At 40.0% G+C, this 21,063-nt stretch overlaps 2 protein-coding genes across 6 annotated transcripts; both read right to left on the bottom strand.

Annotated features, from left to right (window-relative positions):
- On the bottom strand, window positions 1-6,303 carry LOC111250868 (uncharacterized). Of its 5 annotated transcripts, none has more exons than XM_086990019.1 (5): window positions 4,776-6,303; window positions 2,386-2,784; window positions 1,779-2,008; window positions 1,429-1,564; window positions 1-677 (listed from the first exon to the last, which is right to left on the bottom strand). In XM_086990019.1, the coding sequence occupies exons 1-5, from the start codon at window positions 4,821-4,823 to the stop codon at window positions 483-485; spliced, it is 1,008 nt and encodes a 335-aa protein (XP_086846145.1). In that variant the 5' UTR covers window positions 4,824-6,303; the 3' UTR covers window positions 1-482. The 5 variants fall into 5 exon arrangements, with proteins under 5 accessions (XP_086846145.1, XP_086846146.1, XP_022662513.1 ...); XM_086990020.1 differs by having other exon boundaries at window positions 4,671-4,875; XM_022806778.2 differs by having other exon boundaries at window positions 2,386-2,729; window positions 4,671-4,874.
- On the bottom strand, window positions 3,650-20,204 carry LOC111251273 (uncharacterized). Its single transcript, XM_086990509.1, has 6 exons — window positions 20,144-20,204; window positions 16,536-16,758; window positions 16,205-16,334; window positions 12,053-12,224; window positions 11,612-11,778; window positions 3,650-7,591 (listed from the first exon to the last, which is right to left on the bottom strand). Exons 1-6 carry the CDS (start codon window positions 20,202-20,204, stop codon window positions 6,383-6,385), a joined length of 1,962 nt encoding a protein of 653 aa, XP_086846635.1. The 3' UTR covers window positions 3,650-6,382.
- Between the last annotated feature and the right edge of the window lie 859 nt (window positions 20,205-21,063).

Here is a 21,063-nt window from a genome sequence, read left to right as displayed (position 1 = left end):
TTTTAAAAGTAATATATTGCAGTGTTAGTTTATTACTGAATTGATATGTCAAACATCTTAACGTGTCATCCACTTTCACTTATTCACTTGTTTAGTTATTATTATCTACAAACACTGCAGCATTAGAGACTTTGACGGCCTAATTACTGTTCACTATTACGGCCTATATTAAAATCAGGTACATCGACAGATGCTATCGAAGGCTGGTCGCTATCTGTCCTTTTGTACGTTTATTTTCAGGCCACTTAACATACATGAAAAGCTCAAGCATTACCATACTTATTCTAAGATAAAATTTAGTTCCACAAGTGACAATCCTACAATTAGCGTTGAAATTCGTAGTGATTTTCCATCTAACCAGTGATCCGTCGTTTCGATTCAATGTTATTTCAACAACAACAATAACATAAACACCAAGATAAACAGAGTCTTTCAGCATTCTGCCGGGCGAAACGTTTAAGATATATAAGTCGGTTTACGATTCATTTCTTAAACTCGCATTTGTCGAGATTGGGATGGTCGTGGACAATGTGTCCCATCAGGTCTCGTTCATGCGTGAAACGCTTGTGACAGTCACGAACATGACAGTAATAAAGTGTATTTGTTCCTTGAATACGTAGTAATCGCCTACGGTGGACTCGCACTCGGCCTTCAGTATCAAATCGTCCGTGGCAGATCTGGAATGGACGAATGAAATAAAGAGCAGAGGTGTCTTCGTCAAGGCGGTATCCATTGCGGGAAAAAAAAACAGACCTAGGTTGCCCCCCTCCGCGAAACTTTAATGTTGGTTAAGCTTTTATGCTCCTTGTCTGTGACAAGGGGCACAAAAGCTTATGCAACTTTAAAAGCTTACGCAATGCAATGAGGAGAAGTGCTTTCGTTTAGCTGTAATCAAATTTAATTGATACTGTAGTTTCTTGTCGTTTTGTAATGTAACTGGTCACAGAGCTTCGAAGACCTCCACGAAGTGCTCCTATTGTAGTATACCGTCTAGATACGAGTCGCATAGTCAAATCGACAAACCCATTCAAGCTGGTTAAACGTTCTTTATTCATTCCTAACAAAGAGAAGATCTTGTTAGAAACAGACGACGCAATCTCTAAGGGTCCTATGCATCTCCGTGAAGAGTATCTGGACCGCAGCCATCACATTATCGAAGGGTCGTAAGAGTTCGCTGATGTCAAGAATCTATATATAGATTAAAAAAAAATCTTCGGGTGCTGAAGCCACACTAATACATTTGAGTGGACCTAACTGTACCCAAAGGTAAAACCGGCCTTTGAACTATGGCTATTATTAATGGACTTCTATCCCATATTGCGGAGGGCACCATACACCAAGAAACACAGTCTTGGTATATATGAATAGAAGATAGCTATAGATAAAAAAAGGGGAAGGAAATCAACTGATATCGAAAAAGATACTTACGATGCACTGGAGTGGGTCTGCGTTTTGAGTCTGCTGTTGGGGTACGTGCGTTGCCAGGTGATAATCGAGAAGTCGTTGTGAGAGTAACGGCTGAAGGCAAATTTGGCACCAGACTGTACCGGAGTGATCCTGGTTTCTATTGAAATAATAAGGCCAAGAGTAACCGATTGCAGCATCATTAGAATTTAAATGGATAACAATTAAAATAAGACGATGGAAACAAAAACAACACCTAATTCATGTTGATTTTAAGCTGGCCGAAGTGACGGAATTATACTCGTTTGCCACTTATCTAATATATGTAAAGTTTGAGATGCTAAGCGTTGGTTATGGTTAATTGGAGAAATTACCTGTGGTGAACTAGACTGCCAAGGGTTTGGAATGTCCTTGGACATTCGTCACATCTGTGAGGACCAATGATTGAAGAGGCCGGATCGGCAACGTCCCCTTCAGGACCCACGGGAACGACCGTTTCATTAGCATTATCGTCTAACACTTCTGCCGACGTCTTACGGGGATTGCTGGCCGCCGAACCAGGACTCTGTAGGACGTCGTTGCCCAGCTTGGCTAGACTAGTTTTCTGCACAGCAAAAACAAGTCGACGAACACGGTGGGACGAGAATAATTTTGTTAAAACTGATTGATGTAGTAATCTGTAGCTATACAACTGTCTCGACTTTATAATAATCGAATTGTCGGCACGGAATGGTATTGTCAGAAACACCTGTTTCACGCAGTTCATCGTTAAACACTAATTAAATTAAATTGAGCGTTACATTCAAACGACACACAGCTGCTCGTTTCTATTAATGTTCAGTGAGCTGTCAAGGACCAAGATCAATGCGAGAAGCTCAACAATAATCCTGTGCTGCTAAACTCTTGTGCGCCTAAACCGTTCAAAATGGTCAAGCCGAGTAAATATATGTAGGTTTGTTTGTGAATTGGTTCAGTAACAACCTTAGATATCCGTCGCTTTTTCCTGCATGCCAATAGGTGTTTTGAAAGTTCCTCTTCAACAAATGTCGCGAAGCTTTCACATTTGTTACAGCTGAACGTCAGCGAGACCAGGTCGCCCTCAGGTCTGGGTGTTACATCAGGGACGGCGGTGCTATCATATCTGAGATCGCCGCCGATCTGAGAAAATCCAGCCCTTAGTATCCTACTAGTCGCGTCACTCTGTCCAGATTGCTGCGATGGAACAGGAAAGACATCCCTATCCGTCCGTTCGACTTCCGCCGCTGTTGGATATTCCTCTTTAACCATTAGACCGATGGTAGGCTCTAAAATTTGTGGCTGGATTTCTGCAAAATGTACCAGGATGCGGAGGGTTTTTCGAACTTGAACCAAACATAAAAACTAAAAGTGGTTGGGGCAAAAACACGTAGAAAATAATGATGTTACAAAATCACACTAAACTGTCTAACCTTGCCTTCGGTAGAAAGCTTTAACTGTGTAACGTAATATGAAAAAAGGATCTAGCTCTAAAGGAGCGGGACATGACAGTAGCTCTCAATGTAGAACGAATAGAAGAAACGTTAGGGAGATGATATACAGTTCGAGAAGATCCAAGGGGCAACCTTTTAGTGTACATCCGTGATTCAACAACGTGCAGAACAGTGATTGTCAGGGACAGCATTAGTACGACGACGATCATCTATTCGTTGCATTGTTACAATTATGATTTGTTTAGCGTCTTCACAAAAAAAAATCATATTGCCAACAATGATCGAAACATATAATAGATTGAAGTCGAACCAAGACATCATCGTCATGAATGCTGTGTTGTCCTCAACAATGTTGGTAACGTAAACGTCAGTGGGCACCATCGTGGAACTGACACGGAAGCAATTCCTCCTCTAATACAGTTAATATCATATTTTGAATGAAAACAGATTGTTCAACACGTTAAGTGCTATCATTTTTATTAGAACTTCGTACTTGCCGTACAGGTTACATCATCTTTTAATTTATATATATATATATATAGAAACGTTAAAACGGCTTTCTCTTGATCTGTATGTACATTATTATATGCACTTAAATTAATTATCGTCATCGAAGATTTACCGTCGAAGAGAACTGATTAAGCTGTACCGCTTTTGACAACCTAATAAAAAAAAACTACTAACATTAAGACAGGTTATTTTTTACCATTTTTAGCGACTATACTAGCACCGAGCAAACGGTGTTAGTGTAGTTGAAAAATACAGTGACGCTAGAGTGCAGAAAAGCTTCCAATAGTTTATTTGATCATTGTTTATGTTGCATTATTTCGGTATAGTACTTTAGTCTATTGACTTTGCACAGATTAAGTCTTGCTGAAGATTCGACATCGGTGTCGTCTGGTTTAAATAAGTGTTCAATGCACTATAGCATGGCTTAACAAATACAGGACAAATGAAAAATATTGAACTAACGATAGCAAATGATGGCATACAAAGGAAGAACGTTTACTATGATATCCTTGAGAGATTGCTTCGAAGTAATTTAGGTCATGCTTGGAGGTCATTTTCTAGAAAGAAGTAGAGAGCCGGAGAGGACGTTCGAAAACCCATTATTTGCTCGAGTTATAACAAACAATCCTGTACACGAAAAGCATAGTTGGACTTAAAATCAAAATATTTTCTCCAACTGAAGTGAGAATAGAATCTAAGGTTTTTTTGTTTCTAAGAAACTCCTCCTGTCGATATTTTGGATATCAATAGAACTGATACAGTGGGTACGGTTTAAAAAAGCTGAAGCCAGGTTCAGGACTCGGTTGAGATATAAGTACGTTACTATTCTGCACCACAAAAAAACAAGCCTTGAAAATGCCCTTCGGGACATGTGTCTTTAACGGAACGGTAAGTGGGTAGAATGAGTGGCAAAAACGAAGAAGATTTATGTTAGGGTTGGCATCGTATGATAGTGTGCATAGCTATTTTTTCTATAGATAGCATCAACAAGACAGTCATTAGAATTCATAAAAACAACGTCTAAATCAAATCGAACATTTGGCACATATATTTATGACTGACTTGGATAAACCAATACGTAATCCATTATGATCGCTAGCGACTACGTATTTGCGTCTCCCGACGACAAGTTTCGGATACCGAATTTCATTATTGCGAAAGATTTGGTGCACTTTTTACGTAGATAAAGGTACGATCTTTTCTACAGGCATATGTTCCACTCTACAAAGACTCCACCTTTATCATAAGTGTAATTATATGCTACGCAAGTGCGAGGAGACAGCTTACCCTGACGCCTTTTGACGTACAATCAAGGAGATTATTCAGTTATGTACAGCTACGGGGTACGAATTATATTCATCTAAATTGAAAAGCACTTTCGACATATCTTACATCAATATGTTCATAAGCAGCTTCACTATTTCTCGGCAGAATGCCCATTGAACACACATTTTGATGATCGTCACCCAGAGACACAGGCTCATATACTGCTGTATCCCCCAGAGACAAACACAGCTAATTAGAACGGAATAAAGCTTACATCAAATATGCCCTTTATTCGAAAGATCGCATGTTCAAATCCTCCTGCCGAAGCCTCCGCTAGATTTGACGGCTTATAATTTGTCGGACGCCATCTTCGAAGATCGAAATACACTATTGATCAACAAACGAGTTGTGAATCCAAATAAGCCAACTTGAAAAATAGTACCTAGATAAAGTTATCGAAAAGGCAAATACAGTTATTGTTAAACAAAACGAACGTTCAAAAGATTAAAATTTTCTCAAATACATCACATACAATTGCCAACGTATGCTACAATCGAAAAATATTATCAGGTGTCACCGGTATGGCAGCAAACTGATCAGTGTTTATAATATATTTCAACAGGATTACTTATTGTCGGTATTCAGCTCCTGCCATTCATTTTATAACTTAACTGACCACCTCTGTCGAATTAGTCCATAAGTCGAGTGCCAATTTTACACACAAACAACTCCGCAGGCTGGTGTCTGTGACATTTACCTGCACGTACTAGAATTAATTGTTCTTTTGACTGAATAACACTACTTACTATATGATTATTACGTAGTGCACACAATAATAACAGCAATAATAGCCATTTATACATAACCAGTACAAGAATGGCGTTTACGCTTACCCATACCATGAAACATCCCTAAATAACAAAATGACCATCTGTTATAAATACACGACGTTATGTCCGCCATCATTACACCATCGATGTCTACACTTTTAACATTACTACTGCTCTCTCATCTAAGTTATAGTGATTTTTAAAATAATCTTATCTTCATTGATCCTTCGTTTCTGTCACAATCTTACAGGTCTACATTACATCCAGTCTCAGGCAACTCAGTTTTTTTTCTTGTACCTGTTACAAATAAGTCCCACGCTTAGTACTGAATATTACCACGTCCAAGTACTATCATCGACTTTTGTCATCGCTCTTGATTTTTTTTGTTTTTATTCACGAACTGTCGAAGTGACAGATGGCTATTACAGTTCTATGAGATGTTGCTCGCGGCGATCAAAGTCGATAGCGTCTGCAACCTGTAGCCGCGTGACTGAACTCGTATAACCAGATCCTTTGCTGTTAATAGTGTAGTTCCAACAAGTTTGCCTATTAAACCTTGAGAACTTTTGGTGACATGGTCTAGAGCGGTTGATGTCAATCGTAGATACAGTTTGTCACCCCTTGACGAGAACGCCAACCGTCTGAAGCAACGATGCTCAACGAAGATAGCACCGGGTTCGAAACATTTCATCATTAAGCAATAGTGCTTGTTTTTCTTTGAGCCACATGAGCAGTACGCAGCGCATTAGCAGTGTGGATAGAAAAAGTTAACGGTGGTTAGAGCATTTAAGCTATGTATAGTTATCAAAAAGAATCGATAGTACAAAGTGCCGCCGTGCGTGCATAGTTGACTTGAAGGTATTTTCTGAGTTGGGCTGATATCGAACAGAAGATTTTTTCAGTCTACATTCTCGATTCCTGTAGACCAGCGGGACCTGAAAGCTGCTGCTGCTGCTGTTGTTGCTGTGATTGCTGTTGCAGTTGATGCTGATGTGCCTCGTGATGCTGTGATTGTTGCTGTGCTTGTTGCTGCTGCTGCTGCTGCTGCTGCTGCTGCTGCTGTTCCTGTTGGTGCTGTGGCTGCTGAGAATGCTGGTGATGGTGTTGGTGATGGATGTGGTTCGGATTGTGATGAACGTGATGGGCAGCGTTGAGGTGAAGAAGTCGCGTCTTCTTCGGAACGCAAACAGTGTTTCGGTGGACGCTGAACGCCGACGAATGTCTGAATCGTTTCCCACATTGTCGGCAAAGATAAGGCCGCTCACCCGTGTGAGTTCGCACATGTCCTTCAACATTGTGCTTTCGAGGGCTAATGTACGCGCAGTAGTTACAGCTAAAACAGCCATCAACTGTTTTCGTATAATGAAGTGTAGCAGCCGCGGACAAACTACTGCAGCTGTTGGCGCTATCGCCTGATAAATGATGCCCCCTTGCACACGAATGTCCAGTGCAAATATTATCCCCGGCACCTTTAGAAGCCTTAGCCGTACCCCCCCCGCTGCCGTTGTTGCCATCGCCGTTATTCATGATGTCACAGTCGCCGAATAGATCGTCGATAGCAAGTGGATAATCCGTCATCGACCCATTAGCGGCCACACATGTGGGGTGTGGCTGAACGCTCGAGACAGGATGGCCCTTGCATACGGCAACCCCGTGCGCATGACCAGAGGGGACCACGCCACTTGCACAGGACCCAGAGTGCGTTGCTGTTGCAGGTGGATGATGGTGATGGTGGGATGAAGGCGTTGGAGTAGAAGACTGCGACGGTGGCACAGTCACCGAATGATGAGTTTGTGCTAGGGGATTCGAGGTCAGCTCAACATGCTCTGCCGACAGACCTGCCACGGCCACCGGAGTAACAACTGCAGATGGCGCCGAAAAGGACTGTACCAGAGGAGATGCACAAGAAGATGAAGAACTGCAGGAAACTACCGAAGAAACTGATGGAGGACAGTTAGCCGAACTCGTCACGACAATAACCGGTGTCATGCTGATGCCTGAAAGATGGTTGAGGGGATGGCTGCCAGCGTTGGCCGGCTGGGGATGAGCCGCCGCAGCTTCGAGTTGAGGGAAAAACATAAGACCAACAGAATGACCGCAGAGTGGAAGAGATCAAACAGATGGAGAAGAAACCGAGTCAGTCTAAAGGATATAAGAAAGCTGCTTATAATGACTGATTGAGGACGACGCTGAAGTGAGGCTGATAACTCAATGTAATAGTAAATGAGATTAGTGATCATGATTACGGTGGAAAGTGTGATTGGCAGAATTAATTAGAAGGAAGTGGGGGGTGATGATTTGAGCCGCATGTCTTAGGCGAAGCTGAATGCCGCGGAGGTACGCTTTATTGCTTAAAGGGAATAAAGAAATTGGGAAAACGGGAAACTCAGTTAACGCCGGTGTTTCCCGTGGATCCCGTATACGCTGTCTTTTTATCGCATAGGGGTGCGAGGAAACAAGCGAGTAAAGAGATTACATGGATAGGTAAATAGGAGCTGAGTCTTCAGAAATCGATGCATGGATCTCAACGTCAATGAAGTTTTAGCAAAGTCCGACTGTTTCGTACGAGTTCTCTAAGCAATGTACGCCACTGTCTATGCAAGTTTTACTGTGAAATATCGTATATTTTTGACTTTACAACCTCGAGTCTACATATTTACTACTTCGAATAAAGCAGCTGTAATAGTTATCAAATAAAAACCGAGATGATTGGATGAAAAGACAAACTCGATCATTTATTGTGACACCTTTCAGTCTATGCGGCCTTGAGTTGGCTGGAAAAAAACAGAATAATCCTGAACTTCTCTGGTAATTTGACAGAATTGTAGCTTTTGGCGGAGATACTTGATTTCAAACGTTATCATTTGAACGAGCCAAGATTTTTATAGGCAGAGGATTACGAACCATGGTCGAGTGACATCTGAAAAAAGAAGATAATTGTTAGAAATGTGCGCGGAAAAGCCACGCTACGAATGGACAACATTGGTGTGATATCAGAGCCCCGCTTCAGGTCGTTCAATCGGCTGTGGAACAACGCGTGAGGCGTCATTCACTCGCCTGTGAGGGCCAATAGTTCTCTCAAAAATAAGTTGTACTTTTTTGATTATCTTAATCGACATAAGAACGAAATAGAAAAAAAATATAATTTATACTACTATGAAATAGGATGTTATATATGATTAAATAAATAGGTCATATCTGTCAACTGGTTCAGGTTAGCGAATACGATGAACTTATTCAGTCATATATAACATTCTTTATCTCATTATCAAATAGGATCTTTACATTATATGAAGTTGAATGTACCCTTCAACTTGTTCAAACTGAACCCAAACAAGATAATAATTTCTCTGTATACTCATATAACTACGTGCCAACATTTCATGAATTTTCCTGACATAGTGAAGTACGATTCTACGATTGAATACGCAGCAGTTTCAAAATCTGACGTTGACCATTTTATTTGGATCGAATAGTCGAACGATATTACCTTTTCTATGTAACAATAGAAATCACAACTATAAAGGAACACCAGATATTATCGATACGCACATACAAAACTTCAATCAACTAAAAAAAGTCGACTGTATTTTTTCTTTGTTCTTTTTGTGTTTATCATTGACTTTCAGTGAAACTCTTACTTATCGTCACGAATGTATGGCCGCTTTTATCTTCATGGCTTCAGCGCTTATATCAATACAACATAAATCGGAGAAGGCACTGTTCACACAAACAAGACTAAAGAAAAAGCAACGTAACCAGGATAGAAATTAGAAAGTTTTACTAATTGGCAGACGCTGCCAGCTAAAGAAGCCCGCTGTAAAAGAGAACGACATTGTAACAAAAAAGGTCAGGAGACACTGACTAATAGTCGAACGTAAAAATACAAAACAAGCGTTTTATTTCGTACTTAGACAAAAAGAATACTTTTACATATATGTGGGCATTCTCGTATATGAATATCTCTATAAGTGACACACGTTTCTACAGCTGCCACAGCTTTGGTTTTACGTCAGTCACAACAAATAAAATTAATCAATCAGGCTACTACCTTTCAATAATAATAATACAATATCACCCAACATGGGTGTCATCGAGAAGCGGGAGAAAAAGGCCAACAGATTCTATGATAGGACATCGTCGCAAGTCGGATGTATGAATTACTTACGGGCTAATAAATAATAAGTCGAGTTTACTTGTGTTGTTAGCATATCTTCAATAACAGATGGACATAGCATGAATAACTCAAAAACGTGCTCCACCAATTCACGTATCGGACAAGAGTTTATAGCGGGTGCGTTTTCGAGCTCACGGAGCCCTCCTCTCATCGGCTGATTCGATTTGTTTCGCGTTGCGTCATCGGCGAACTTTTCAGCAGAAAGTTTTCAGTCATCTTAAGAGGCTTAGGAACACACGATCGGTCGTGGTACTATTGAGCCGAAATAGCAAACATCTACGCGTTCTCATCTATAATAGCAGTCAATATTCCCTGACATGAGCGGTGCGCTTCCGCTTTTCAGTTGAATTCACATATTTGGTGGTATTACAACTGGGCACCGTTTCTACAATTAATCCCGCCATATCTACTGACGTCACCCGACGTCGACGATGAGCGAACGTTATTTACCGATATCGTGAATGAATACCATCACATTATGTATGTTTAAATATATAGTGATTATATGTATAGAAGGGCTGTCGATATAGCCATAATAATGCTAGATGTATATATATACGCGTTTCTGTCTTGTCGAAAAAATAGTGGGTACGAATGGGCGCGCATTTTATACGTGATACGAGCGGCCCACGGGCGGTGACATAAATGTTATCATCATTTTCTCATGATAACTCTTTGTTAAGGTTATACATGGTCTATAAAAGGAGCCTGGCCTCAGCACCTTGAAAGGCTCCCTCTCTATGCTCCCTTCCTATCTCTTCTTCGTTCATTTACCCACACTCAATTCGATATCACTTCAATAGATTTCTCTTTCCATAAATGTATTTTTTGGTATGTCATCACCACGGCAATGCAACACTTGATCATCGCAGCAGGAATTCGAAATATTAGATGTACATCATGTGAATATATTCATTTGCATTTTCGTCCCTTGCGTACGTGGGCGGGCCAAAACATCAAAATGTCCTGCTTGAAATAACAATTTCGAACGATTAGAGATTCTCAGATCCACGCTTCTAGAGAACTTCACAAAAGCCTATGTTGAAATCTAAATCACTTACCTTTGTTTAACTCAGATACTTCAGTGGAGGCTAATTCGCGGCCTGTTCCTAATGTACATCAAATAGCATGACCTAACGTATGAGAAAAGCCGCTACTGTTGAAACGACACCCGCTCAACGACAGAACTAATGTCGGAACGAAAAATGGGTCACAAACACTGCGAACAGTACCCTATTTTTACGTTTCTAGTGCTTATCTTGCAGTCGGCTCAGTAGGCCTATTCTTCCAAATCGACTTGCAAAGTTTCTACGACCTCTGCTATCGGTCTATGTCTCCATTTTTCTCCCAGTTCAGTTTAAACCTACGGGAAGTTTGGTCGCGTTAGTTCGATAACAGCAGAGACTTATTTTGGCCTACCCGCTTGCGAGACGCACAGATTACTCATTATAACAATAATAGCAATATCAATACAGAAAATTTAAAAGTATATGCTAATTGCCCGCGCTAGCGTGCTCCACTGCCATAATGTAGCTGTAATGAATGTATGTCGCGTCACACTCCAACTCAGACGAACGCTTTTCGCAGATATTATAAATATATCTATTATCTAATATACAGTCAAACCATAGATAAGAGGCGTCTTCACGATAGTGTTTCGGTTCGTCACTCACATATATTGAAACGAAACACTACCTGGACGCATCCGATCTCAGACGTCGTTTTGCTTAAAACTACTTTATACTATGTACGTATAGCTTTTTTTTTGTATCGGTTCACGATCTTACTTTTGTATTAGCGTTATACACGGACGTGCGTGTACGTGTGATGTATGTTTGTATATGGATCAGAGTGGCTTCTAGTGGATTCTGCACAGCGTTTCCGTTGGATAATCTATGTAGTTGTGATTGTTATTTGAGTGATGGTGTCATATCTCTGAGAGAGTTCTAGGATTAGCTCGCCGTTGGCTCAGATGCAGGATCCTCCGGCGGAACGCAATTTTGTGACGATTTATGGTATCCGAGAGAGTTCTTGTGTCGGAATTGACGTCCGCAGCGTTCGCAACTGAAGGGCTTTTCGCCGGTGTGGATCTTCACGTGCCGTGACATGCTTTGTTTATAATCTAACGCAAAAAGTAAGGGTCAAAGATCAAAAATAATCGACAAAAATAATCATTAGCTCGCACACGCAATGCTGCCACTTCTAAGCAGACTAGTACAAACGCCGCCATCTTGAGAAAAGTCAAGGAATGTTCGGACTTTTCCAATGTATGCACAGCAAACATAGAATCATTTAAGGTAACATTTTTCGAGCGGTAAAACTAAAATTACTATATGGATTCCTTTTTATACCTTTTTTTTGTTTTTGTTTTTTTTTTCTCTCTTTTCTTTGTGTACCTGTGGTGAAATCGCAGAGGTCGCAAGCGAATTTCTGATTCGGTCCTCTCCTGAAGAGCATCTCAGAAAAATCGGATTCCAATACGGGTAAGTGTGCCGGATCCAGTGTCAGTGGTATTGATAAACACAAATCTCCTGCGGATACTACAGCTAAAAACGAAAAACTATCAAATCAGCTTCTGAATACTCTACACACGCTTGAGTGTATCTATAACGCTTCTGACATTATTTTAATTCTACCTTTGCATTTGATTGAATACAGCAGTTTATCTGGGAGGAGCTGAGTGGGAAAAACGGCAACAAAGGTTAACTTTATGTTTTAGAAATGAAGAAACGTAAAGGCTTCCGTTCGCCGCCTTTATTTACTCTAATTTATCCGGTAGATATCGATTTTGCCGATGAAAAGAGGGGATTTATCCATTTCCAGACGGCGATCAATCTTGTCTGGAAGAAAGCACAAACCGTTAGCACCGTGTTCGTATTTTTACTGCTCCATTATCGCCATCGGCACAGCTTAATGGAAATAGTATATGCTATTAAAGCGCCAATCAAATACAGTAAAGACACGAAGGTAGCCTATTACAGAATTAATGATATATCCTTATACGATATATCTAAACGTGTTTATTAAAGACTCAGTTTTTTCTTATTCAGCATCGCATAGGAAAGAATCATTGCATAAACATTGCTCCCAATCACCAATCGTTTTTGTTGTTGCTGCTGCTGCTGCTGCTTGTGTTTCTGTCACTTTTTTTGATGCTCTTAATGATCGCGTGATTGTTAATGATTAGTTATCAGTATCATTGTGATTAGTCTTAAAAAAAGACATTCGCTCAGGGGCATTTGAACAGAGTAGTTTTATCTGTAGATGACAATGGTACGTACATAATGATGCTGCGAAATTGTACTGAAACCTGTGTATCGATAAAATATATCATTTATATATATATATGTATAAACATCACAGTGAGCTTGAATGATCATGTGCTATGTGTAAATATAAACTACCACAAATATAACATGTGGTACTGCGCAAAGTACATATATATATATCCTGCGTTCATTCTACTCGATATAGAGGTAATCAGCGTTTATACATGCGAACGATAGGTACTGGTAGATGAATGTGACACTTTGTCAATTTACTCAATAGATAAGCGGAATCATTCTGTAAATACGTTCTTTTATAACCATAACGTGTGTGTTTTTATCATTATTCTATTACTGTCATCTCTTTAACATGCTTGCCTTGACTTTTTGCGTTCCTAAAAAGATCTTGTATTTACACGATAAGATTTACTCCACGCGTAACGTGAGTGTTGCGGGCCTAAAAACATTAATAAATAAATTAAGTTCTTGTTTATAATAAATGTAAGTCCTTTTTGTAGTTATATTAATGTTAAGTATACAAAAAATCAATTGCATTTACAGCTTTGTTTTAGCGATGGTAACTATAGTGACGTAAGATTGCCTTATACCTGATTTGAGATTAAGTCTAATAATGTAACCTGATAAAGGTTAAATCATTATCTTCAGTGTGTACGGATTGTAGGCGAATTTTCAGGTCGCGAGAGCCGGTTGTAACACCTGAATTCTCCAGACGTTTGCATGTGTGTGTGTCTGAGGGTCACGAGAAGTACCTATTAAGAACTGATGCTCATCTGTTGTGTGATCACAGGGTCATTGAAATAGCTTAAAGGTACGTGCTAACGTCACAGCATTGACGCGAAATCGTATAGTAGTTATGTATGCACGCGTTGAATCCCGCTCAGGTACTAGGCCACGTCAAATTGTGACCCACGACGCTATATAATAAAAGATTGCATGCCGACCATCTGTATGTATAAACTTGTGTATATATATCGTATATATAAATCATACATGTATGTATATAATAGTTATTGCACAAGGTCCTTGAGTCGGTAACGAGCTAACGTACGTATGCCAGCAGGAAATAAGTATAGATGTATCAAAAAATACGCGTCCAGTTGTATAAGGTTGTTAACAATAATGATGCAGTGTTGTACAATGCGAATCTCTATTATTTGCTTTCCCTCCATTTGCTCTCTCTCCTGCTACCTCCCCTCTAGTTTATACTCTGGAGTTGTTTTGAAGATAAATCTTCATATAGGCACACAAAAATAATACAAACGTAGAGGTATAAATACGCACATATATGTGTATATATAGTATATTCTAAACCACGATAAATTTTATATATAATACTCTAGGTGCATTCACAGTCATTCAGAGTATAGATTGCATAGAGCGGTCGCACACGCCGTGGTACTGTTTCAGAGTTATTGCAAGAAGGCAAGGCTTAACAAGGTGTGCAGCAGTGCCCAAAAGTGTCATGTCGGAGCGGACTTATTACGTTCAAAATGATTTAAGACAAATTTCGGCATGTGGGAAAGACCTAATCCTACCGTTAACCTGATTTGGGTTGAATCTGACATTTTGGAAGGAAATTTATCTATGCTAAAGTGCAACATTGATAGTTATCTCCTGTCTACTTGAGTTGACGATTCGAACGTCTTTTCCTTCTAATTACTATTTTGGCTATCTCGCACAAAATGCGGCTCTGTCTGACGACTAAATTACCCTCGTCTAAGTAGATAACCAGGCCGTGTTATTTTAGCCTCAATAAAAAGGCTTATTGAGGTCGATTTAGACATCGTTAAGTTGCATCTTGCTCCGAATTCAATAGGCCTTATACATTTTTCTAGAAAACCGTAAGCATGGCGTGTACGAAAAGCTCTGACCATTGCTGTATACAGGTTTATTTTTGCTAGGTTCCACTTGAGCCGGAAATCAATAGCAAACAATACTAATAATAATGGCAATACTAACTTTAAATATAACTATAATGTTTACAATACTAGCTTAAAATCACTTAGTGGAGTGCTTGAACTTGCATCACATTTGGAACCTTTTGTATAGTTTTATGACAAACAAAACCAGTTGTTCTCGTCTAATGGATGCTCCATTTCGAAAATCACCTGCAAAAACGTGATTACATAGCCGAAACAGAAATTTAAATTCTAACGCGAAGGGTGAAGTCGTCTTTTACGATAACTGTGACACTTTGATGAGATTCTACGATGATGAACACTTTGATATAATTTCTTAACAATGACATATATAGCGCTTGTTGAAAGCTCTGCTACTACTGGGTGGTTAATAAAGATTAAAGTCAATCAAGATAGGTGTACCCTTAGTAGTAAGGTACGGCCAGCAGGTCTAAGTAGGGAGCGGATAAACTTTTGTTTCACGTTTTGCCGTGTCGACTTTCAAATGGATTCGTTCAAGTATTGTAGATAAGAGTGCGCGCGAGAATCTTTATTGCAAGTGGAAAAAAAATGTTGATATGTACATAGGTGAGTTCCACATAATCATTCTGCATTTACTCCGCAGAGTCGACCTGATTTCCGTCATTAATTATCGCGGCTGCGAAGGCAAAAGAACAAGCCCCTCAAGAAAACATTACTGTACAGGTGCCGTAAACATATCGCAAAACTATTAGTTTCAACACGTTTACACCCTCAAAAATCACAACGCGCTCGTATATAACTAGAACTATCTGGAATTACCATTGGTCGGTTGTTCTAACTCCGGAGCCAAAAAAGCCATCACCAACAGGATTCTTTGTCTGAGGCACGCAATTACTAGTTTGCATCATGCGTTCTCATCTCTGAAACCATCATTCCAAAACCAAATTCGTAATGCTCGAAATCTATAGCGTTCGAGCGCGTAAACCTTATAGGTATCCACAACCTGTCAGAACCACTTCACTGCGACAGGCACTTTGTCGTGGATAGAAATCAAAGGTGAACGAATGACAGAGCTTGAATAGTTGGATCTCATTTTACTGATCAACCGCCTCTGAAGCACAACTGTTGTGTTCAGCGATAATAAATTATCGTTTCGATCCAAACAAGTGTAACCCTATTTCAGTATATCGCAGGTTCATAATGTATCACGTTATAGCGAACGATGAGTCGTTCTTGGAGGAACAGGGCACAGTTTACCCGAAGCTTGAACGATAATAGAGAGAGTGCACTGACGAGTTCTTCCGTGGTCGCCCCTTTTGGACGAACGAAATTTACGCGTCAGCGGAGTCGAAAGTCCATGTAATAAGGATTTGCGGTGTCAGAGCAGTTCTCCGTGAACTCGTCTTAAATGTACATTCAGCGGACTCTTCTGAGTAAAACACCGGCCACACACATAGCACTTGTACGGACGTGCACCCGTATGAGTTCGTACGTGGTCAATCATATGTGATCTGTGATAACACAGAGGGTTGACAAAACAATCTTAGAACTTAGCTTTACTGCCACATGGATATCAATCGTGAACAGCGTTTTAAATAGACTCCCAATAAAGCATTGTCGAAATTTACAGACCTGTCGCACACATTTGATGTTAATCAGGCCGAGAACTTTAACGTAGTAAGGCAATTCGATCGAATTAAAGAAACACGTACCTGCAAAGAGTCTTGTACTCGCAATGGAGGCAATGATAAAAGCCTTTACTGCCGTTTCGTAGAAAGTGCTGGCTCTCGCTGTCGGGAATCGCGGCGGAAGCTGTTGTCGACGTTCCCGAAGAGGAGGATCCTGCCGAGGCGGATGGCCCGGCTCCAGCGGAGGTCGACGGCTGCGAGTCTAATAAACCCGAAGACTCCAAGAGCTTTAGATTGAATAGACTCACTGAAAATCAACATAGATTAATAACTATTTGTTAGAGCAATTTTCAAGGCTTCTAACCTACTTGCTATATCTGACCAAGGCTATAAGTAGGTTCGCAATCTACATTATGTAATAGTTAGTGAGTTGGAAAGGTGCGGGCCGAACCGATCGTAGCAGGCGATGCGTAAAAAACAGTAGCAAGTGATATTTTTTTATGCTGTAAACAACATCTCGACATGCTTTTTTTGTGAACTGAATTTGCTCTGTTAGAAATGTTATAGAAAATATGGGTTAGATTATGAAAGGAACCTAAACAGAAGTATATATGGTATTACCGGATTAAATAACTGACTTGCTTTGAAGTAATAGTTCCCATTCCGTTAATACGTTTATATTGCCAGTAATAATAGGGCTTGCGTTTGACACTGGCACGAATACAGAATGATCGTTTTCAAAATAAACTGAACAAATGCTGCTACATGTTCGCGAAATCATTTGGATACATTTTATTTGACAAGAAAAACAACATCTATAATTAATAAAATAAAAACGAATTCAATTAGATATTGATAATGAACTAAATCGTAATACCCGAATAAGTGTTTACTATGAAAGGGTACGACAACGTTTAGATACAGTTGAGATGTGTCCCCAGCAAGGGCAGCAGACGTAATCTGTAAGGGCAAAAACTATTTAGCACGACTCTAGCCAGGCTCAAATATGCTTAATTAAATATCGCAGCTAAATGCAATTCTTTCGACATCAGACAGCAGGCTGCTCACCCTACTGGGTAAAGGAACACGAATCTGGTGCTAGGTTTCCTAGAAATTGGGTTTTGCCCACTTACCTTTGTGACGCTTTCCTTCCGGCAAATGTTCACAAATACTTGTTGCAAACGCTTTACACTATCTACCGCAGCGGTTCCCCTACGAAAAACATGTGCGTATATGATGAAGGAGCAACTGCATATTCGGCCTGCCTGACAAGTTAAAGCAAAACTACTTGAAACTTAAGGGCTTATAAGTCAACTCTACTTACAGCAGTCTAGAGCAGTGCTTCTTGTTAGTGTGCAATCGGTTAGTTAATTTGGTTGAACCTTACGCTGTAGCTTCATTCAGTTTCTATACGTGCTGACCTTGCGACACGAAACACCGACTAGCTATCGTCAAAGGCGCAGACTAGAGTCCAGGAACCACCGGTGCTATGAACCTTACCGATTCATGCTCATACGTTTTTTTTTTTTAGTCAGCAACTAAATATTGTATATTGCTCTATCTAATTTACTGCCAATCATTCGTCTCGAACAAGCCAGTCACGCGGAGGCCACATCATTTAGGACGAGATGACGGCATATTCATCTCAATATTTTTAGTGTATTTCGGACTGGCAGCACAATAGAAAACGGAAAAAAATTATTATAGTTGAATTTGGCTTATAGACATTTTATCACAGGCTTATTTTTTTACTTATCTTATGTTTATTTGTAAGTTGTCTTTTCGTATTGCGTAGGATATGCGACCTAAATATTATGGCTATGCCAGCACGTTTCCGCATAAGTTAAGATAGTCAGAGATAAATTCTTGTCCTATTTGAGGTTCCATTCATTTTGCTTCTTCTGCAGATATGTAACGTGACGAATTGTATCACACAACGCATTGTACAAAATATTATGGATAGGCATCGGCTCCATATGACAGACACGTATAACGCTGTCAACGACATTTGTGAGCCTTGTTGCAGTATTCTGACTATTTTTTGCCTTACAGTGAGACAAATTACATTGTCAACCTGTGTAGCTAGCGTTTCGACCGTTGATCTCAAGATGTCGGTCCCGTCCAGTTGGTCGATTCTAAATGCCACTGCATAGTTCTCATGCGTGCAGTTATTTGCGTATCCCGACATAAAGACGCTTCATCTTAAGGTTACAACAAACTCTGGGGTCGGGTAGATTCAACATTTTACGAAACGCTTCCGATATCAGCAGATATCTCATCATGCTGGCAGTCTTCGCACTCCGCATCCGGGCGCGTGTTTCTAACTGGCATGACTAAATTCAAATCGAGATTACATATCCATACACGCACGTACACCCAGTGCTAGGCAATGACCACTGCACGATACAACAGAGTTTCGGGAATAAAACTGGCAATCTTAATTGCAAGGTAGATTGTGGGCGTCTCAGAGTGCAATAACAATCGTACTATCATACCGGCGCAGGAAAAAAGGAAGCTGAATAATAGGCAAGACGCTTTAGTTATATGTTGGTCATTTTTCCTGCAAGGTGGATTCGCTCGATACTGAAACATTGTCTTCTCAAGAGTGCATATAATATATTCACGGTTATATGATAATAGCTGGTTTCCTGCTTAGCTGTTGATTGTCGCTTCGCCAGTCAGATCTACTTGATTGGATTAATTTTATACAAAAGCATAAAATCACAACATCATATGAATGTATGTGTAATGAGTATGGCAAAACACATATACGGGTGTATATATATGCAGCACTCGAATACGGCCAGACGAAGTTAAAAGGTGCTCAGACAACTTTCTCTTTGTTTCCGAGTCACAACATGCATGTTTGGCACGCACGCACGCACGCACGCACGTATATTGCATTGCTGTGACCGTTTTATATGAGTCAAGTGGTAAAAGACGATGAGCAATAACCTCTCATTTTCGCGGGTCACCTTTGTTTCAGCAACATACAACTATTACTGGAGACAATGAATCAGATATCATCGGAAAGATATCCGATGCTTGAGGCGATGAAATTTTCCAGTACCTGAAAAGATATTTCCAGTTAGTAAAGTATCGACACAGAATCGCCTCTGACTAGATGGGGGTACAAACACTGTCATTTTATGCTTTGAAACATCACTTTAGCTTACAAAATAGTCTAAAATCAAGTGATATCGACACATATCTAGAGTCCTCCAAGCTCGACCAAGAAGAGTGCGCAGTGTACGTTAAAATGACCACCGATTCTACATAAATCTCTCGATATACAGACTGCCCCTATACATTTATGCAATGACTATCTTAATTGACAACTCAAAATGGTCGTTTTGCAGAACAGCAGAGATTCATAGGATCTTGTTTATTCTTGTATAATTATTTATCACATCATACGAATACACCGACGGTGATCATGTGTGTTTTTTTTTTTTTGTTAGGAGATACAGAGGCGTCTTATTGCGTCACAACGTTTACCTAGTCAGTTTCGTTCTTTACCTTAGACAACAGAAACGATACGACGACACGTTGACAATAGCGCCATTCTCACTATGTATATATGTAGATATATGTATATACATATTTTATATAATTGTATTTAGTTGTTATTCATAATGTACTGTGAAGTGTATATCTCATGTTTATCATACACAGCTTACGTACATATTTACGTTGCAACACGACTCGTAACAGGCGACCTTGCTGATCTTTGATTCCTTTTCCACTATGCATTTTATCTGCACTTGAAACCGATACAAAAATGTTCACATTTACTTGTCTCATCGCCAAGTTAGCCTAAAATTCTATAGACCTTGTGTCTGTACGTTCTGATTGCTTGATCCTCCCTTGGCGCGCTTCCATTCGTCATCATCCCTTAGCGTACATGTTTTGCCATAACATAGGTTCTGTCTGGATCTCTTGCCAGCGAGCTACAAAAAGACAACTGCTGTCGACGTTTTCCTCGTCCAGCCAGGGAAAGCAAGCGAAAAGCCACCGCCTTTGATAGGGGAAGCGCGACCATTTTAGAGCAGACCACGAATGGATTCATTATTACACATGATGCATTGCTATTTCTCAGTGTCGTTTGTTCCTTATACTTTACATGTACAGAACGATTTAGTTTTTAACTAAACGCCTGGAGCGCGTTTCCATATGCAACCTTCTTGCTATCATACTAAGCTTTTTTGACACTTTCGACTGTTACGGCTGGGTTTTGTCTCCGGGAATTTCTTTTCTTACAAATAGAAGTAATTTGCTCCTGATATATAACTCCTTCGAGAAATAAATGCACTATTGAGTGTATCCAGCCATAAGGGCCACAGACCTGTATATCTAGCCAGTATTATAAATGCAAACAGCGATATTTTTTGCATCACAGATATAGAGGCTTGTTTCAATCTCCAGCTACCCAGCTATCTATCTCGTTTGCTTAGATTCGTTCTGAGACAAAGGTTGATCCAGATAGTTTGTGTAAGTACTTTGTTGTACGAACTGCAGAAACAACCCTTAATTTCATAATTCGTCCGTCGTACACACCATCTATTTTTGTATCTAAAAATGCTTCCACCCATATATATATATAGTATATTTA

Source organism: Varroa destructor, unplaced genomic scaffold, assembly GCF_002443255.2.
Source record: "Varroa destructor unplaced genomic scaffold, Vdes_3.0 BEIS01000005.1, whole genome shotgun sequence".
Classification (NCBI taxonomy): Eukaryota; Metazoa; Arthropoda; class Arachnida; order Mesostigmata; family Varroidae; genus Varroa; species Varroa destructor.
Note: the sequence above shows the minus strand (reverse complement) of the source record. Positions and strands in the feature narration are given on the sequence as shown.

Bases quoted from the DNA above. Each gene is read 5' to 3' on its own strand.
- LOC111250868 (XM_086990019.1), bottom strand. From the start codon at position 4,823: ATGGGCATTCTGCCGAGAAATAGTGAAGCTGCTTATGAACATATTGAT. The intron at 2,785-4,775 runs GTAAGATATGTC...AACCACTTTTAG, and splicing joins CTGCTTATGAACATATTGAT to TTTTTATGTTTGGTTCAAGT. The intron at 678-1,428 runs GTAAGTATCTTT...CGTCCATTCCAG, and splicing joins CAGACCCACTCCAGTGCATC to ATCTGCCACGGACGATTTGA.
- LOC111251273 (XM_086990509.1), bottom strand. From the start codon at position 20,204: ATGCATAGTGGAAAAGGAATCAAAGATCAGCAAGGTCGCCTGTTACGA. The intron at 16,759-20,143 runs GTAAATATGTAC...GTTGATTTTCAG, and splicing joins GTTACGAGTCGTGTTGCAAC to TGAGTCTATTCAATCTAAAG. The intron at 7,592-11,611 runs TAATCCTAGAAC...CCATCTGTTTGA, and splicing joins CATCTGAGCCAACGGCGAGC to TCTCTTCCACTCTGCGGTCA.